Here is a 12,596-nt window from a genome sequence, read left to right on the forward strand (position 1 = left end):
TGTTCCCAGAGCCCTCACCCACCCGACACAGAGCTGTCATGCGACGCCCCCACTCCCCTGGCGCCAGGCAGGTCTACAGTGAGTTTGGGGAGCCCCACCTTCCCACCGCTCACCCCCCCAGCACACCCCATTTGGCCCTTCCCGCCAGCTCCCGTGGCCAGCACAGGACGCAGGACTGCGCTCTGTCCTCTTGCTGGTCCCAGCCTCGAGGCTTCCCCGGTACTCTGACCTTGACCTGGGGTTCGAGGACCCAGTTGAAAGCCAGGCTCCACTGTCCAGTCTCCCCTCAGGCAGCTCGCCCTGGCCCCTGGCTTCTCGTGGGATCACAGGGCCTGCTCGCCTCAGTTACTGATCCCACCACCCCAGGGTGCCCGCCACCCCAACTTCTGAGAGCCCAGAGCAGTTGTGCCTCTTCCGCACTCCCGGTGAGTGATTCCCACAGCGGGCACCCCGACTCTGCGGTGTGGGAACCGTAATGGCATGGGACATCCCCGCTCCTGCCACCGCAGGACACTCGCCAGCAGGCATTTGAGGGTCTCCAGTTTGGAGACTGTTGCTGCAAACTTTGAAATGCAAGCGAGACCACACCCCTCCTTCAGTGTGCCCGGGGAGGGGGGGGGCGGAATCAGGCATGGCCTCCCGCAGGGAGCTTTGAGCAGAGGTCCCCAGGGCTTGCGCAGAGACTGCCTCCTGGGGAGAGGCCTGGAAGCTGGGGTGGCCAATGCAGAGCCGGCAGTGCACCAGCAGTGGGGTGGTGGCTTGGGCCAGGCGGGCGCCATGAAAGAAAGAAAGGTGAGGTTCTGGGGCAGGTTCCGGGAGTCTACAGAAGGCAAACCGAGAACCGCTGCTGACAGATCAGGGTAGGGAGCCGGCAGATGAGTCGGGAGTGCCAGGACCCCAGACGCTCATTTTCAGGGTCAGCTGACCCCCAGGGCTCCTCAGGCTAAGTTCAAGGAGGGAACAGAGGGGTCGCTGATGGCGGGGGTCTTTGCTGGTGGCACCTGCGCTGACCTGGCTCTGTGAGCTGTGCGTCTGACTCCCAGCTCTGTGACAGATGGTGACACAGAGCTGGACAGTGGCGGCCAATGGTGGCCTCGGTACCCACCACCAGAGGTCTGCCACAAGGACTGAGGGGCTCTCGCCTGGTGGAGGGTGGCGCCTGGCACCATGGTGAGGAAGCTGTTGCTGGGCTGAGCCCCGGCCTCACACCCAGCTCCGAGGAGCTGGACCCCATGGGACCCTGCAGGATACTCACCAGTGCCCCCTAGACAGGCACCGTGGCCACTGCCCGAAGGAAGAAAGCGCGGCTCAGAGGGGCCAGGGCTCACGGTGGTCACACTGTCCAGCTCCCAGCTTAGGCTCGCAACCCCACACTCTTAATTTTTAGCAAACACTTCATGGAGGTGAAACACAGGCAGGAAAAAGGGCCCAGGCCACAAGGGGCGGCTGGGTAGAGTTCCACCTATGCACAGTCACCAGCTCCTGCAGGGGAAACAACCAGCCGGCCCCCAGAGCCCCCGCCATGGCCCCACGGGGCCATCCATGCCACTGCGGGCACCTGGACCCCACCGAGTGGGCTCTCCCATTGGATGAACGCGCCCTGGCTGACTGATCCGCTGGCTGCGGGCAGGCATGGGCATCTCCGGTCTGGGGCCTCGTCAACACGCGTCGCAGGCACCGTCGTGGCCCCAGCACCAAGCGGGAGCTGGCGTCTTCAGGCACCTGCTTTGCTGTGAGGACTGGATTAGGGAGTTGAGATTAAGCGAGAATGTCCCATCCCTCTATGTGCCCCTCAGGTATGGACATGGCCCAGTGGGTGGTCACAAGACAAGACTCCCACACCCCCTGGGACCGGCACCCACCTCCTCTCCAGGCTACTGCTGGACCCTACATCCCACAGGCCCTTCCTAAGCTAATGTGACCGTCTCCGCACTTTCTGCTCCATAGGCTGGAAATGGAGGGGCAGTAGAGCCCAAGGGGCCACTCCTACACCTGGAGCACAGAGGGGCCTGGGCCAGGGCCAGGGCCACGGGAAGCCATGGAGAGCTTCATGGAGTCGCTAAACCGGCTGAAGGACGTCCATGAGAATGAGATCACGGGTGAGCGTCTCGGGATGGACAAACCCTCACCCGGACAGCAGTCTAAGGGCCAAAGCCAGGCCGGGGGGCTCCCACACAGCGCCTCCAAATCTCGCCAAACCTGGGGACCTTGCCTTCCAGGCCCAGAAGGGGAGCCCTGACCCAGAGCCCAGAGCTGCAAGCGGTCAGGAGCCCAGCCTCAGACCAGCCCCTCCGATCGCAGCCCTGGAGGGGTGGTCCCTGAATGGTCAGCTAGCATCAGAGCAAAAATCAAAAGCCAGCCTGGTCACAGACCCCGAGAAGCTCTGGCCAAGACCGGCCCCTTTCCCAAGGTGGGGACCTCAGTGTCCTCCAAAAGCGAGGTCACCTACTTCCCTACTAGCAATGGGATCTCAAGGCTCCAGAGGCCTGTCTAGAGCTTTCCAGGGCGCTGAGCTGAAATCCCTCTGCTCCCCTCCAGGACACCCAGGCTGAGGTCTGCCCAGTCCGATGCCGGCAACAGGGCTGCAGCCACACCCTCCCTTCACTCCAGTGCCCGGGCCACACCCTCCCGAGACCTTTGTGAGAGCGCTCACACCCTGAAGCCCGAGAGGGCCTGGGTCACCTCCCCCAGAGACCCAGAGGGGCAGGGGCTGCTTGGGCTAGCCTAGGGCCCAAGCCAGACCACAATGAGGTGGGGAAGAGGGGGTCTGCTGGGGTCTCCCCCAAGGGCCCATTTTATTTCAACTCTGGCAGCACCCAAAAAACATTCCTCTTGGGACCTGGCCAGGTAGCTGGTCACTCCCAGCATCAGGGTCCCTCCCCATCTCCAGACAGACACCAGAGCCAGAGACCCCAGGGAGGGGAGAGGCTGGGCCCGGACCGGGACCCAGGCAGCCAGGAGAGGGGGCGGAAGCTGTCAGCAGGTGCAGACTGGGAGCCCGCCCAGGGGGCGACCTCAGGGAGTCAGTGAGGGGACCCAGGCGGCAGGCGTCTGGAGAGGGCCCTGCCAGACAACCGGGGACAGGAAACGCCCCAGCTCTGCTGCAGGGGTGGCAGCACGGCTGGGCCTGACCCTCTGCTCCTTTCCTCGCTCCTCCAGGCCTGCAGAACAAGCTTCTGGAACTGAACTCAGAGAGGTGCCGGTGAGTGAGGACAGGCCCTGGGCCAGCAGATGGGAAGGGGAGCGGCTCCCCAGCCGCTCACGGGCACGCCCGCAGCCCCAGGGCCCTGGAACTACCACCAGCTGTGATGCAGAAGCAGACACTGAGGCTCAGCTTGGGGGTTGGGGGAGTCTCTGGTCCAAGGTCCAAGCCCCTCCCCCAGTGAACAGGGACCCTCCAGGGGGCTGGGCAAGCCGCGTCCATGCAGGGCGCCTCCGGGACCAATCATTATCAACAGGAGGACTCGTCGTGAGTCTGGGAGACCCGCGGGCCGGCTCCCCAGGTCCCCATTGCACAGATGAGGCTGCAGGTGGCACCATGGATGAGACAGGGTCCCCAGGGAGGCCGCGAACACTCTCGCTTGGGCGTGCTGGCATTGCCCTTGCGAGGCCCCACTTCTCAAGGCAGTCCCAGGCCAGGGAGAGGCTGGCGGGGCAGCGCGGGGCCCCAGCAGAGCAACATGCGCACCGCGGCCCGTCCCCCCCCTCCCCCCGCAGGGACGCCCAGAGGGCGGAGGAGCTCTGTGCCAAGAACCGTCAGCTCAGGGAGCAGCAGAGGGTGCTGAAGGAGAACCTACGGGCGCTGGAGAACAGGTGGGGGCACCTGACACCACGCTCACGATGGGGGCAGGGCGCACAGGGAAGCCGAGGAGGGCTCTGCGGAGAACGAGTTTGGGAAGCTCCGGCATAAACTAAACCACCGCAGGACGTCTCAGAGCCTTAAGTAAATTGCATTTTCAAGGTTCCTTCCCAAACTCAAGGGCACATGGAGCGCTTAGCCCCCGGGGTAGGGGTGAGGCGGGGCTTCCACGGAACACACTTCGGGAAAGGCAGGGCTCGTCCAGGGAGGGGGGCAGTGCGGGTCCCAGGCTCCCTGCTCAGAGCGGCCTCTCGCCTCCTCACCCCCGCAGGCTGCGGGCCGGCCTGTGCGACCGCTGCATGGTCACCCAGGAGCTGGCCAGGAAGAAGCAGCAGGAGTTCGAGAGCTCCCTGCTCCAGAGCCTGCAGCATGTCTTCCTACTCAGTGAGCCCAGCCACGGAGTCCCTCCCGTGGGGGCCGGCGATCCCCCAGGGCCCGCCCAGCCCGACGAGGGGTCTCGGGGAAAGGGGAAGATGCGATCTGGCCCACGCCATCGGTGGGGCGGGATACCCACACCCCAACTCACAGACAAATGGTGCAAAGCCCCCCGCTGGCGCCCACATGCCCCCCACTGGTCAGTTACCCAGGCAGGGGGCGTCCCTGCCCTCTCGGGGCCTCAGCTCCCACCTTCCCATGATGAGGAGGGCCCTGCGGAGCCGTGAGGTCTCATAGGGTCTGCCGATGACGACACGCCCCTTCCTCTCGGCGCGAGGGCGGGGTGGGGGGTGTCCCTGGGGGCTGTGGGGCCCCACCCCGCCCTGCTTCCCCTCCCCCAGTCCCTCCTAATCGGAGCCTTCTGCAGCGGCCGAGCTGACCCGGCTGCAGGAGGAGAACGACGCCTTGAAGGAGGAGGTGAAGCAGCTCCGGGGCCCAGGGTGAGTGGGGGGGGCACCAGGGCCCAGCAACCCTCACCCCGCACACCTCAGCCACAGCAGGCGCCCAGCACGTCCACGGGCCCCAGGCACGCGGCGCAGAGGGGAGGGGCTCCCGCAGGCCAGCTCCCCAGAGCAGATGCGACCTCCCCTGGTCTGCAAGCACAGGTCCTAGAAGCGGAGCTGGGCCCCAGCACCCACGGCAGCTCTGATGCCTGGGCTCCACGGGGACATCGGTGTGAGCCGACGATGGTGGTCTTTCCTGGTCACCTGGGTCCCCAGGAGGGCGTCCTGGCCTTTCTGATCGCCTCTGGGACACTGCCCTCCCTTACCCACCCTGTCCTTGCCTCCCCTCTCGAGACAGGGCCAAGCCCCAGTTCAGGGAGGGTGCCCCAGGACCCCTGTCACCCCTGCTGCTCCCCTCCCTGGGCACCCGGAAGGCCGTCACTGAGAAGCCACTGGAAGGCCATGAGGAGGTGGAGGACGGCCACGCAGGTGCGGGTCCACGGGGAGGAGGGGCTGCTGGGGGGCAGGGGAGGCCAGGAGACTGGAGCCCCAGGACCGGGGAGCCCTCTGCACTGAGCTGGCCCCTCTGAGCACCTCCCAACCATCCCACCCTCTGCTTCTCCTCCCACAGAAAGGCCGGTGGGGTACGGGACGTCTCCAGTAGCCAAAATCTCCCCAGGTGCCAACCTGCCTGAGCCCCGGGCCCCGGACACGGTGAGGGAGAGGGACTCAGAGCCCACTCCTTCCTCTCCCCGGGCAGCGCGAGGCAGGAGGCTGGCAGCCGCCAGCCGCCAGCCCTGCTATGTGCCACGCACATGGCCCGTGCCAAGCAGGGACCCCTGAGCTCCTTGTGACATGGGTGGAGGCGAGGCTCAGAGCGGGTGGGTGACCTGCCCAAAGTCGCACAGAGAAAAGGGCAGAGGGCAGCAGCCAACCGCCCCCAGGCTGACCCAGCTACCCCGTGCAGAGCCCCCAGCACATCTCCAACCAGCTACACGGGACCATCGCCGTGGTGCGGCCAGGGTCCCGGGCCTGCTCCGCCAACCGGGGCTCCGTCAACGGGACGTCCCCACTGCCGCCCCCCAGGAGCAGCCCCCCAAGCCCGTCTGGAGAGCACAGCCTCCCTCTGGACAGGTGAGGCCCAGCCCACCGCCGCCACCGGGAGCAGCCTCAGTCGGGTACCCAGTCTCCTACTCTGGTCCCACCTTTGGGGAAGGGGCCAGTAGCCCAGGGGAACCCCTCCCATTATCCCTCCAGGAGCCCCACCCTTCCCTGGCTTGGCCTTCCCAGCTACCCTGCCCGTAGCACAGTTCCCACGTGGCCATCTCCTGAATGGCCAGGGTGGGACAGGGGGACATGGGGGTTGGAGATGGGGACCGAGAGCCCCCACAGAAGAGCCCACGCAAAGGCTCTCACCATGGTCTGAGACCACTCTCAGCGTCTGAGAGGAGACTGGGGGCGGGGCTGCAGCGGGCCCACGGGTGGGCTGGGTGCTCCAGGGGAACCGGGCAGGCAGCCAACGCCCAGAAGAGGGAGAGGCCTTGGTGGCCAGGTCCCTCCTCAGAGCCCCCAGGCCCCAGGTCAACTCTGCCCAGGGGGCCCGGGAGTTCCCCTCCCAGCTACCCACCGTGTGACCTGGGCACTCGCCTCGCCTCCCCGGGCCCCCGGTCCTCCCTGTGAAACGGGGGTGACCGTGGGCCATGGTCAGCAGGCTCCTCCTCGCCCACAGCATCCTGCAGGCCTCTCTGCCCTCTGCCAAGCCCTGCGAGTCCCCGAAGAGCTCCCTCCAGGCTGACCGCCTCTGCCACCTGAACCGCCACCTGGCCCTGCCCCGTGGGAGCCCTCACAGCGGCCCCCAGGCCCCCGCCACAGCCCCCAGAGGCCCCCAGCCCCCGGGCTTCAAGGCCGGGGAGGCAGAGGCCTGGGAGGAGCCCGTGGGTCTGCTGGGCCTGCCAGGCACCCTGGCGGGCGTGCGGGACCCGCGGCTGGAGGGAGCGCTGCACCTGCTCCTGGCCCAGCAGCTGTGGGCGCGGGGGCGGGCGGGCGGTGCCGGGCTGAGGGGCCCACCGGTGCCGGGGAAGGCGCCACCCTCCCCGCCAGCCGGCCCCCACTCCGAGGGTCCCGGGGGCGGGGCAGCCTGGGCAGCCCTGCCCAGAGGGCAGCACCCACAGCCCGCAGGCCCAGGCAGTCCCGGGACAAAGGAGGCCTCGGCCACACAGGACTATGTCCCAGACAAGCCCCTGGACCTCTCGGAGTGGGGCCGGGGCCGGGACGGCGCCCCCAAGCCTGCCAGCCAGCCAGGATCACTCAGCCCCCCAGGTGCCCACACGCCCAGCCCCAAGCCACCCCAGGGAGTGGAGCCCTCTGCACAGTCTGGGGTCCAGGGGCTCGGCGACTGCACCAAGGGGGCCGAAGAGGCAGAGGCGGAAGAGCCTCCACCTTCCACGGTAAAGGGACCAAGCCCTGTTCCTGGCCTCCACGCGCCCCGCCCAGAGCACCCAGGAGCCCTGGGCTGCTCTCCTCCCTCTGTTCCACCAGCCGGTTCCCAGGCGGAGAGCCTGGCCGCCTGAGTCACACCACACGGGAGACGGCTGACCCTCCAGCCCCAGCCAGGGTCCCGCAGGCTGCGCCCAGAGCCGGGCGAGGGCAGGGAAGTTGCCTCATGTGAACTCAAGTCACTTACTTGCTTCCCCCCAGGAACCCTCACATTCTCTCCCAGGCCCCAGCCTGCCCCCTCCAAGTGGGCCAGGACATGAGGACAGAGGGGGGCCAGAACTGCCCCCCTGCCCGCAAAGGCCTGATGGAGATGGCCACCCGGGTGAGGGTGAGTACTGGTGTCTCGAGAACGCAGGAAGTGGTGCCGCAGCGGGGCGGGAGTTGCGGTGGTCAGCATCAGCTGGGGGCCCCGATCCCAGGACCTGGCTCAGCACCCGGGGCCTGACCAACCAAACCCTGGGTCTCGGACTTGCTTCCCCCCACCTACAGACCCAGAAAGCAGTTGGGGGCTCAGGGAGGGCATGTTTCTGACCACAGGCAATGAAAGGAGAGCATCTTAACAATTAGGGCTTCCGGGCAGGTAGGGAGTTCACCGTCACCCAGCAACCAAGCCAGGGGACACTCCAGCTGGTGGGGTCATTGTACGGGTGCTGGAGACACTGGGCCTGGATTCAACCCCAAGGCAGGTTCCTCGGTCCCTCTGTGCCTCAGTTTCCTCATCTGAAGAGTTGTTGCCACTGGTCCTAGTACGGCAGGTTAGAGGCCTGTGCTTCCGCTAGACTCCCAGGCCACCAGCCTGGCCTGACCCACACCCTGCGTCCTGCAGAGCTCAGCAAAGCCCAAGGACAGCGGCTGGAGTCGGATGAGCTAGACAAGCCAGACACCTCGGACAGCGAGGTGGGTGCCCGGCCACACAGTGGGGTGGGGTGGGGGCACCAGGGCTGCCCCAGGCTTCGGGGAGGGTCCTCAGCATGACCACACCCCCACCCCATCAGGTGGGCCTGAGCACCGAGGCAGGGGCCATGCAGAGCTTGCCAGCCGAGGGACCCAGGAGTTTCTGCGCCACGGAGCATGGGCGGGGCCCACAGAAGAGGAAGCGGGCCTCAGACCAGTGGAGCAAAGGTGGGCGGCCAGGGCTGGGCGGGGCGGCCACAGCACTGATGCCCCCACCCCACCTTTCTGGCTACTTGGAGCCCAGCAGCCAGCCCTGGAGCCTCTCCCGGAGCAGCCCTGTGACAGAGACCCGGGTCAGGCCTGCGTGAACCCTGACTGCACTTCTCCTCGCGGGCTGGCCCTTTCACCCCCAGCCTGCTTCCCTTTGGAAAGGGGGCGATACCAGGGCTATCGTGAGATTCCAGGGACACAGCTGAGGATGGTCGTATCGTCTTCGTTGTCACAGGGGAGAAGGGGCGTCCTGGGCCATGAGCAGCCCCCAGGCCTGGTGGTCCTGAACCCCTCCCCCTGTCCCAGTCCCACGGGATGGGGTGGGCACTCCTGGACCCTCTTGTGTGTTTGTTCCCTCTGGGGGTTCGGGGGCCGCTCACGTGCTCGCCAAGGGTGGTACCTGTGGGCTTCCCCCACCCCCCGCTCCAGCCTCGGGTATCAAGACATCCTCCCACTTCCTGCTCCGGCCACAGTGGCAGCTCAGGCCAGGCCTCTGGGCGCCCACGAGAGCCTTAGAACGCCTGAGCTAGCTGATACTGCATGCCGCCTGGTGTTTGTCCAAGCAGGCCTGCGTCGCAGGCTGGGCTGTGGCCGCCACAATGCGCCATTGTTGCCGGGAAGGTGACCGCAGCCTGTGTTTGCCGGGTGAGCGGTGGAGGAGGCCAGCACGCCTGTGTGATCTCGTGGCACATCCCACTGGGCATTTTTGGAAGCTGTCCTGGTGGGCGTGGTCCGAAGGGGTGCACCGTGTCCGCCCCCACCCTCCACACTGAGTCAAGCCCACTCCCACCTTCACCCACCCACCCGGGCCAGGGCAGGGCCTCCCCAGCAGGCACTCACGCCCCCCAACACCCACAGGGCTGATCAGTGAGGACAGGACCCTTGCCCAGCTTGTGCCACATGGCTCAGCGCCAGGGGCAGCGCCCTTGTATCTTGTGCGCATGGAGCAGTTCAAGACAGCGTCCAGTCGTTACTGCCTTTGGGCCTCATGACCCAGCCCAGTGATGAATCATCACTGTTTCACAGATGGGGAAACTGAGGCTCAGAGATGGGGTAACTTGCCCAGGGTTACAGAGCTGGTACATGGGGTCAGGATTCCAACCTGATCTGTCTGACCTAGAACCTAGAGTTGGTTCTGCATCAGAGACGGGCCTGAAGCCCAGCATCTCGGCATGTCCCACCTGTAAGGGTCTCAAGAACCAGATGCCCGTTCCCTGTGGCCGCAGAGGCAGGCCCATGGAAGCACCTAGCCCATGTCTTGGGGATTCTGAGAGAATTTTCCCGTGAGCTCGGCTTATCCAGAATGTCCCAGACCCTCTGCAAGGTGGCAAGGGAGGCATTGGGGCCAGGCTGATTCTAGGATCACACCTGGGGAGAGGGTCTGTGCTTCCACCAAATTCCCAAGGCTCACCCTCCAATCGGGCCACCCTGCCCTGGTGTCCGTTGCTGTTGCAAACAAGTGTGGGCTCTTGAGTTCCCAGAAACTGCCCACGAGGCCCTGGGTGAGAGCCCAGTGTTGCTGCAAAAGAGGACACACAAGGCCACTACTGCGCCTCCTGGTCTAACCTCGGTCCACTTCCCACAGCCTCGAAGAAGCCATCCTGAGGAGTAAGGAACCTAGGGGAGCCAGGAGCCCGAGGGACCCCAAGGACGGCAGCCCCTCACCCAGCACCAGCAGCTGGGAAGAGAGCCAGGGGCACCCCAGCCTGCCCAGCCGTGCTCCCCACCCGACTGCCCGCGGCCAGGACAGCCCACGCCGCCAGCCAGCAGACGGCCCCAGCAGCAGCGTAGCGGACTGGGTCCTGGCCCACATCCAAAGGGGTTGGGAAGGCCAAGAAAGCTGGTCTTCTGAACCCCTCCATCTCAGAAATGGTCTTGCACGCCACCCTCAGCCCAGCATCTGCTCCCTTGCAGGGAGTAGGGGCCTGGGAGGCCAGGGCGGCTCAAGCTCCAGCCCCGCCCCGCCCCCACCCCTGCTGTGCACAGGCAGCCCTTCCTGGACAGTGCCCCCTCCTCCCACCAACTCCACTAGCATCCTGGACCCAAGGGGCTGCGAGCCTGGCCGCCCATTCCTGACGGGGCATGGAGCTCTGAGCAGTGGTCTCGGGCGCCCCCTCGTGGAGTCCCACAAACGGGTGCTGGGCAGTGAAGGCGCAGGAAGGATGACGGCAGCACCTGGAAGCGGGGGTGGGGGGTGGAGGGGGCGCCGGTCCCAGGGCACCCGGAGAATAAAGTGTAATGAAGGATGGCGTGTGCAGCTGGCAGGGTCGGGAGTCATCTGGGCTTCCACCTGCCTGGGCAGGTGACGCAAGAGGCTCTTGAATGTGCCCAGGGATGGGAAGTCACTCCCTTTCTGAAGGGCAGGATCAAAACCAGCCCCATCTGCAGAGCATAACAGGGACCAGGGCAGCCTCTGGGGAGGGCTGTGGGAACACAACAGGGGATGTCCGCCAGGCCCCACACAGAGCCCCTCCACATTCTGGGTCCCTGGTCCACTGGCCTGTGAGCCATCTGCCCCGCCACAGGGCACACAGGGCAGCTCACCCAGGCTTCCACCCGACACAGAACCTGGAAGAAGACCACGCCCACTCCCCCCGCCCCCACCGTGTCCCTGCGGCACCACCGAAGTTTAACGTAATGCCAATTGGCACAGGAGAAAAGTCTACAGGGCCCAGCTCCATTATCAGGCAGCAGACAGCATGGTTTTGGAGCTGAGGGCCAATAACCAAATAACAGCCCTCCATCGCTTCATCCTCCCACCGCCCCTTTTCATTTTCCTCATCTGACATCCGCTTAACTATTAGCTACCAGTTTGGCAGCCCGCCCCCGCCCCAACCTGCCAGGGTCCTCCTACTGGTAACAGCTGGCCAGCAGGGCCAGGCCCTGGGGCCCTGATCCACGATGATGATACTGGCCTCCCGCTCGCTAGGAGGCGCTCTGCAGGCCAGGGCTGTGTCTGCCCCGCCCCCCAACACCTGCACGGAGGAGAGAAATGCGTGTGCCGTGTATGGTTCCACGGAGGAGCATTCACAGCTGCGTGGACAAACCACACGGCAAGTGCCGGTCTCCAACCGCCGGGAAGCCCCAGCGCTGGTGACAGCCCCGGGCTGAGCCCACTCAACCCTGACCATACCCTGAGGTGGAAATCAGCGTCCCCCACCTGAAGGATAAGTAAGCCCACAGGCACACAGCTGGACAGAGCAGGCCAGTGGCACAGAGGTGGCTGCAGGACCCTGTCCCCCAAGACACAGGTGGGCTCCTGGGGGCTCCAGAAGGCAGCACCTGAGCATGAAGCCACCGGCTCTGAAGTTGGGGGTCCCGGTACAGAAAAGGAAACAGACCTGGCACCCCCGCCCCCAGACTCAAGGTCGCTTTGCTGCTGACGGCCGTGCAGGACTCTGTCTGGGGCTGAAGGCCCAGCACCGCCCGCCTGCCTGCCACCCCAGGCAGGTGCCTTCTCCCCTCGGACTCGCGGTGTCGTCTTCAGTCACTGGGGGAGGTCAGGGGGCACCGCTGGCCATTCCTGGGGCTCCCGAGGGTGGTACAGCTCCAGCGCCCGCACGTGAGACCCCCGCCCCCGCAAAGACACACACCCCAAGAGGGGAAGTGCGCTGGAGCCTAAAGACGAGGCTTTAAGAACGCTGACCACGAACGCGACAGCCCAGCAAGTGGAACAGAGCACTGGCGCCCCGGGGCCGCGACTTCCGAGTCAGGGACTCGAACCCGCGGTACCTCCACCGCTCGCCCAGAGCCAGGCCTCGCGGCTTCTCCCGGCTCCCCCTTGGCCGCCTGGGAACCCACTCTAGGACCCAAGGGAGCCGCTCCCCCCCCGCCCCGCGCTGGCCAATGGGCGGGCGTGACGGCGATGTATTTGCATACGGGTGCGCCCCGGCCAATGGGCGGCGGGCGCGGGCGCATGCGCGAGCTGGAGGGCGGTGGCGGGCGGGCGGCGGGCTCAGTCGGAGGATGGCCGCGGCTGCGGCGGGTGGTTCTCCGGGCCAGTCCCCTGGCCCTGCTGCCCGGGCCGCGCCGCAGGCGCTGCGGCGGCGAGGGGATTCGCGGCGCCGCCAGGCCGCGCTCTTCTTTCTCAACAACATCTCCCTGGACGGGCGGCCCCCGAGCCTGGGCCCGGGCGGCGAGAAGCCCCCGCCGCCGCCGCCGCCCACCGAGGCCCGCGAGCCGCCCGCGCCGCCGCCGCC

The 12,596-nt window shown here is 66.4% G+C and overlaps 1 protein-coding gene across 1 annotated transcript; it reads left to right on the plus strand.

The window, feature by feature from the left end:
* The first annotated feature begins 1,958 nt into the window (after nt 1–1,958).
* On the plus strand, nt 1,959–10,631 carry RBBP8NL (RBBP8 N-terminal like). The gene is made up of 13 exons (XM_029221739.1): nt 1,959–2,099; nt 3,160–3,202; nt 3,718–3,813; nt 4,131–4,243; nt 4,662–4,734; nt 5,096–5,226; nt 5,369–5,451; nt 5,705–5,871; nt 6,467–7,184; nt 7,435–7,561; nt 8,060–8,130; nt 8,229–8,355; nt 9,983–10,631. The coding sequence occupies exons 1-13, from the start codon at nt 2,039–2,041 to the stop codon at nt 10,000–10,002; spliced, it is 1,830 nt and encodes a 609-aa protein (XP_029077572.1). The 5' UTR covers nt 1,959–2,038; the 3' UTR covers nt 10,003–10,631.
* The last annotated feature ends 1,965 nt before the right edge of the window (nt 10,632–12,596 follow it).

This window comes from Monodon monoceros, unplaced genomic scaffold (assembly GCF_005190385.1).
Source record: "Monodon monoceros isolate NGI ecotype Baffin Bay Population unplaced genomic scaffold, NGI_Narwhal_1 Super_Scaffold_13, whole genome shotgun sequence".
Taxonomy (NCBI): Eukaryota; Metazoa; Chordata; class Mammalia; order Artiodactyla; family Monodontidae; genus Monodon; species Monodon monoceros.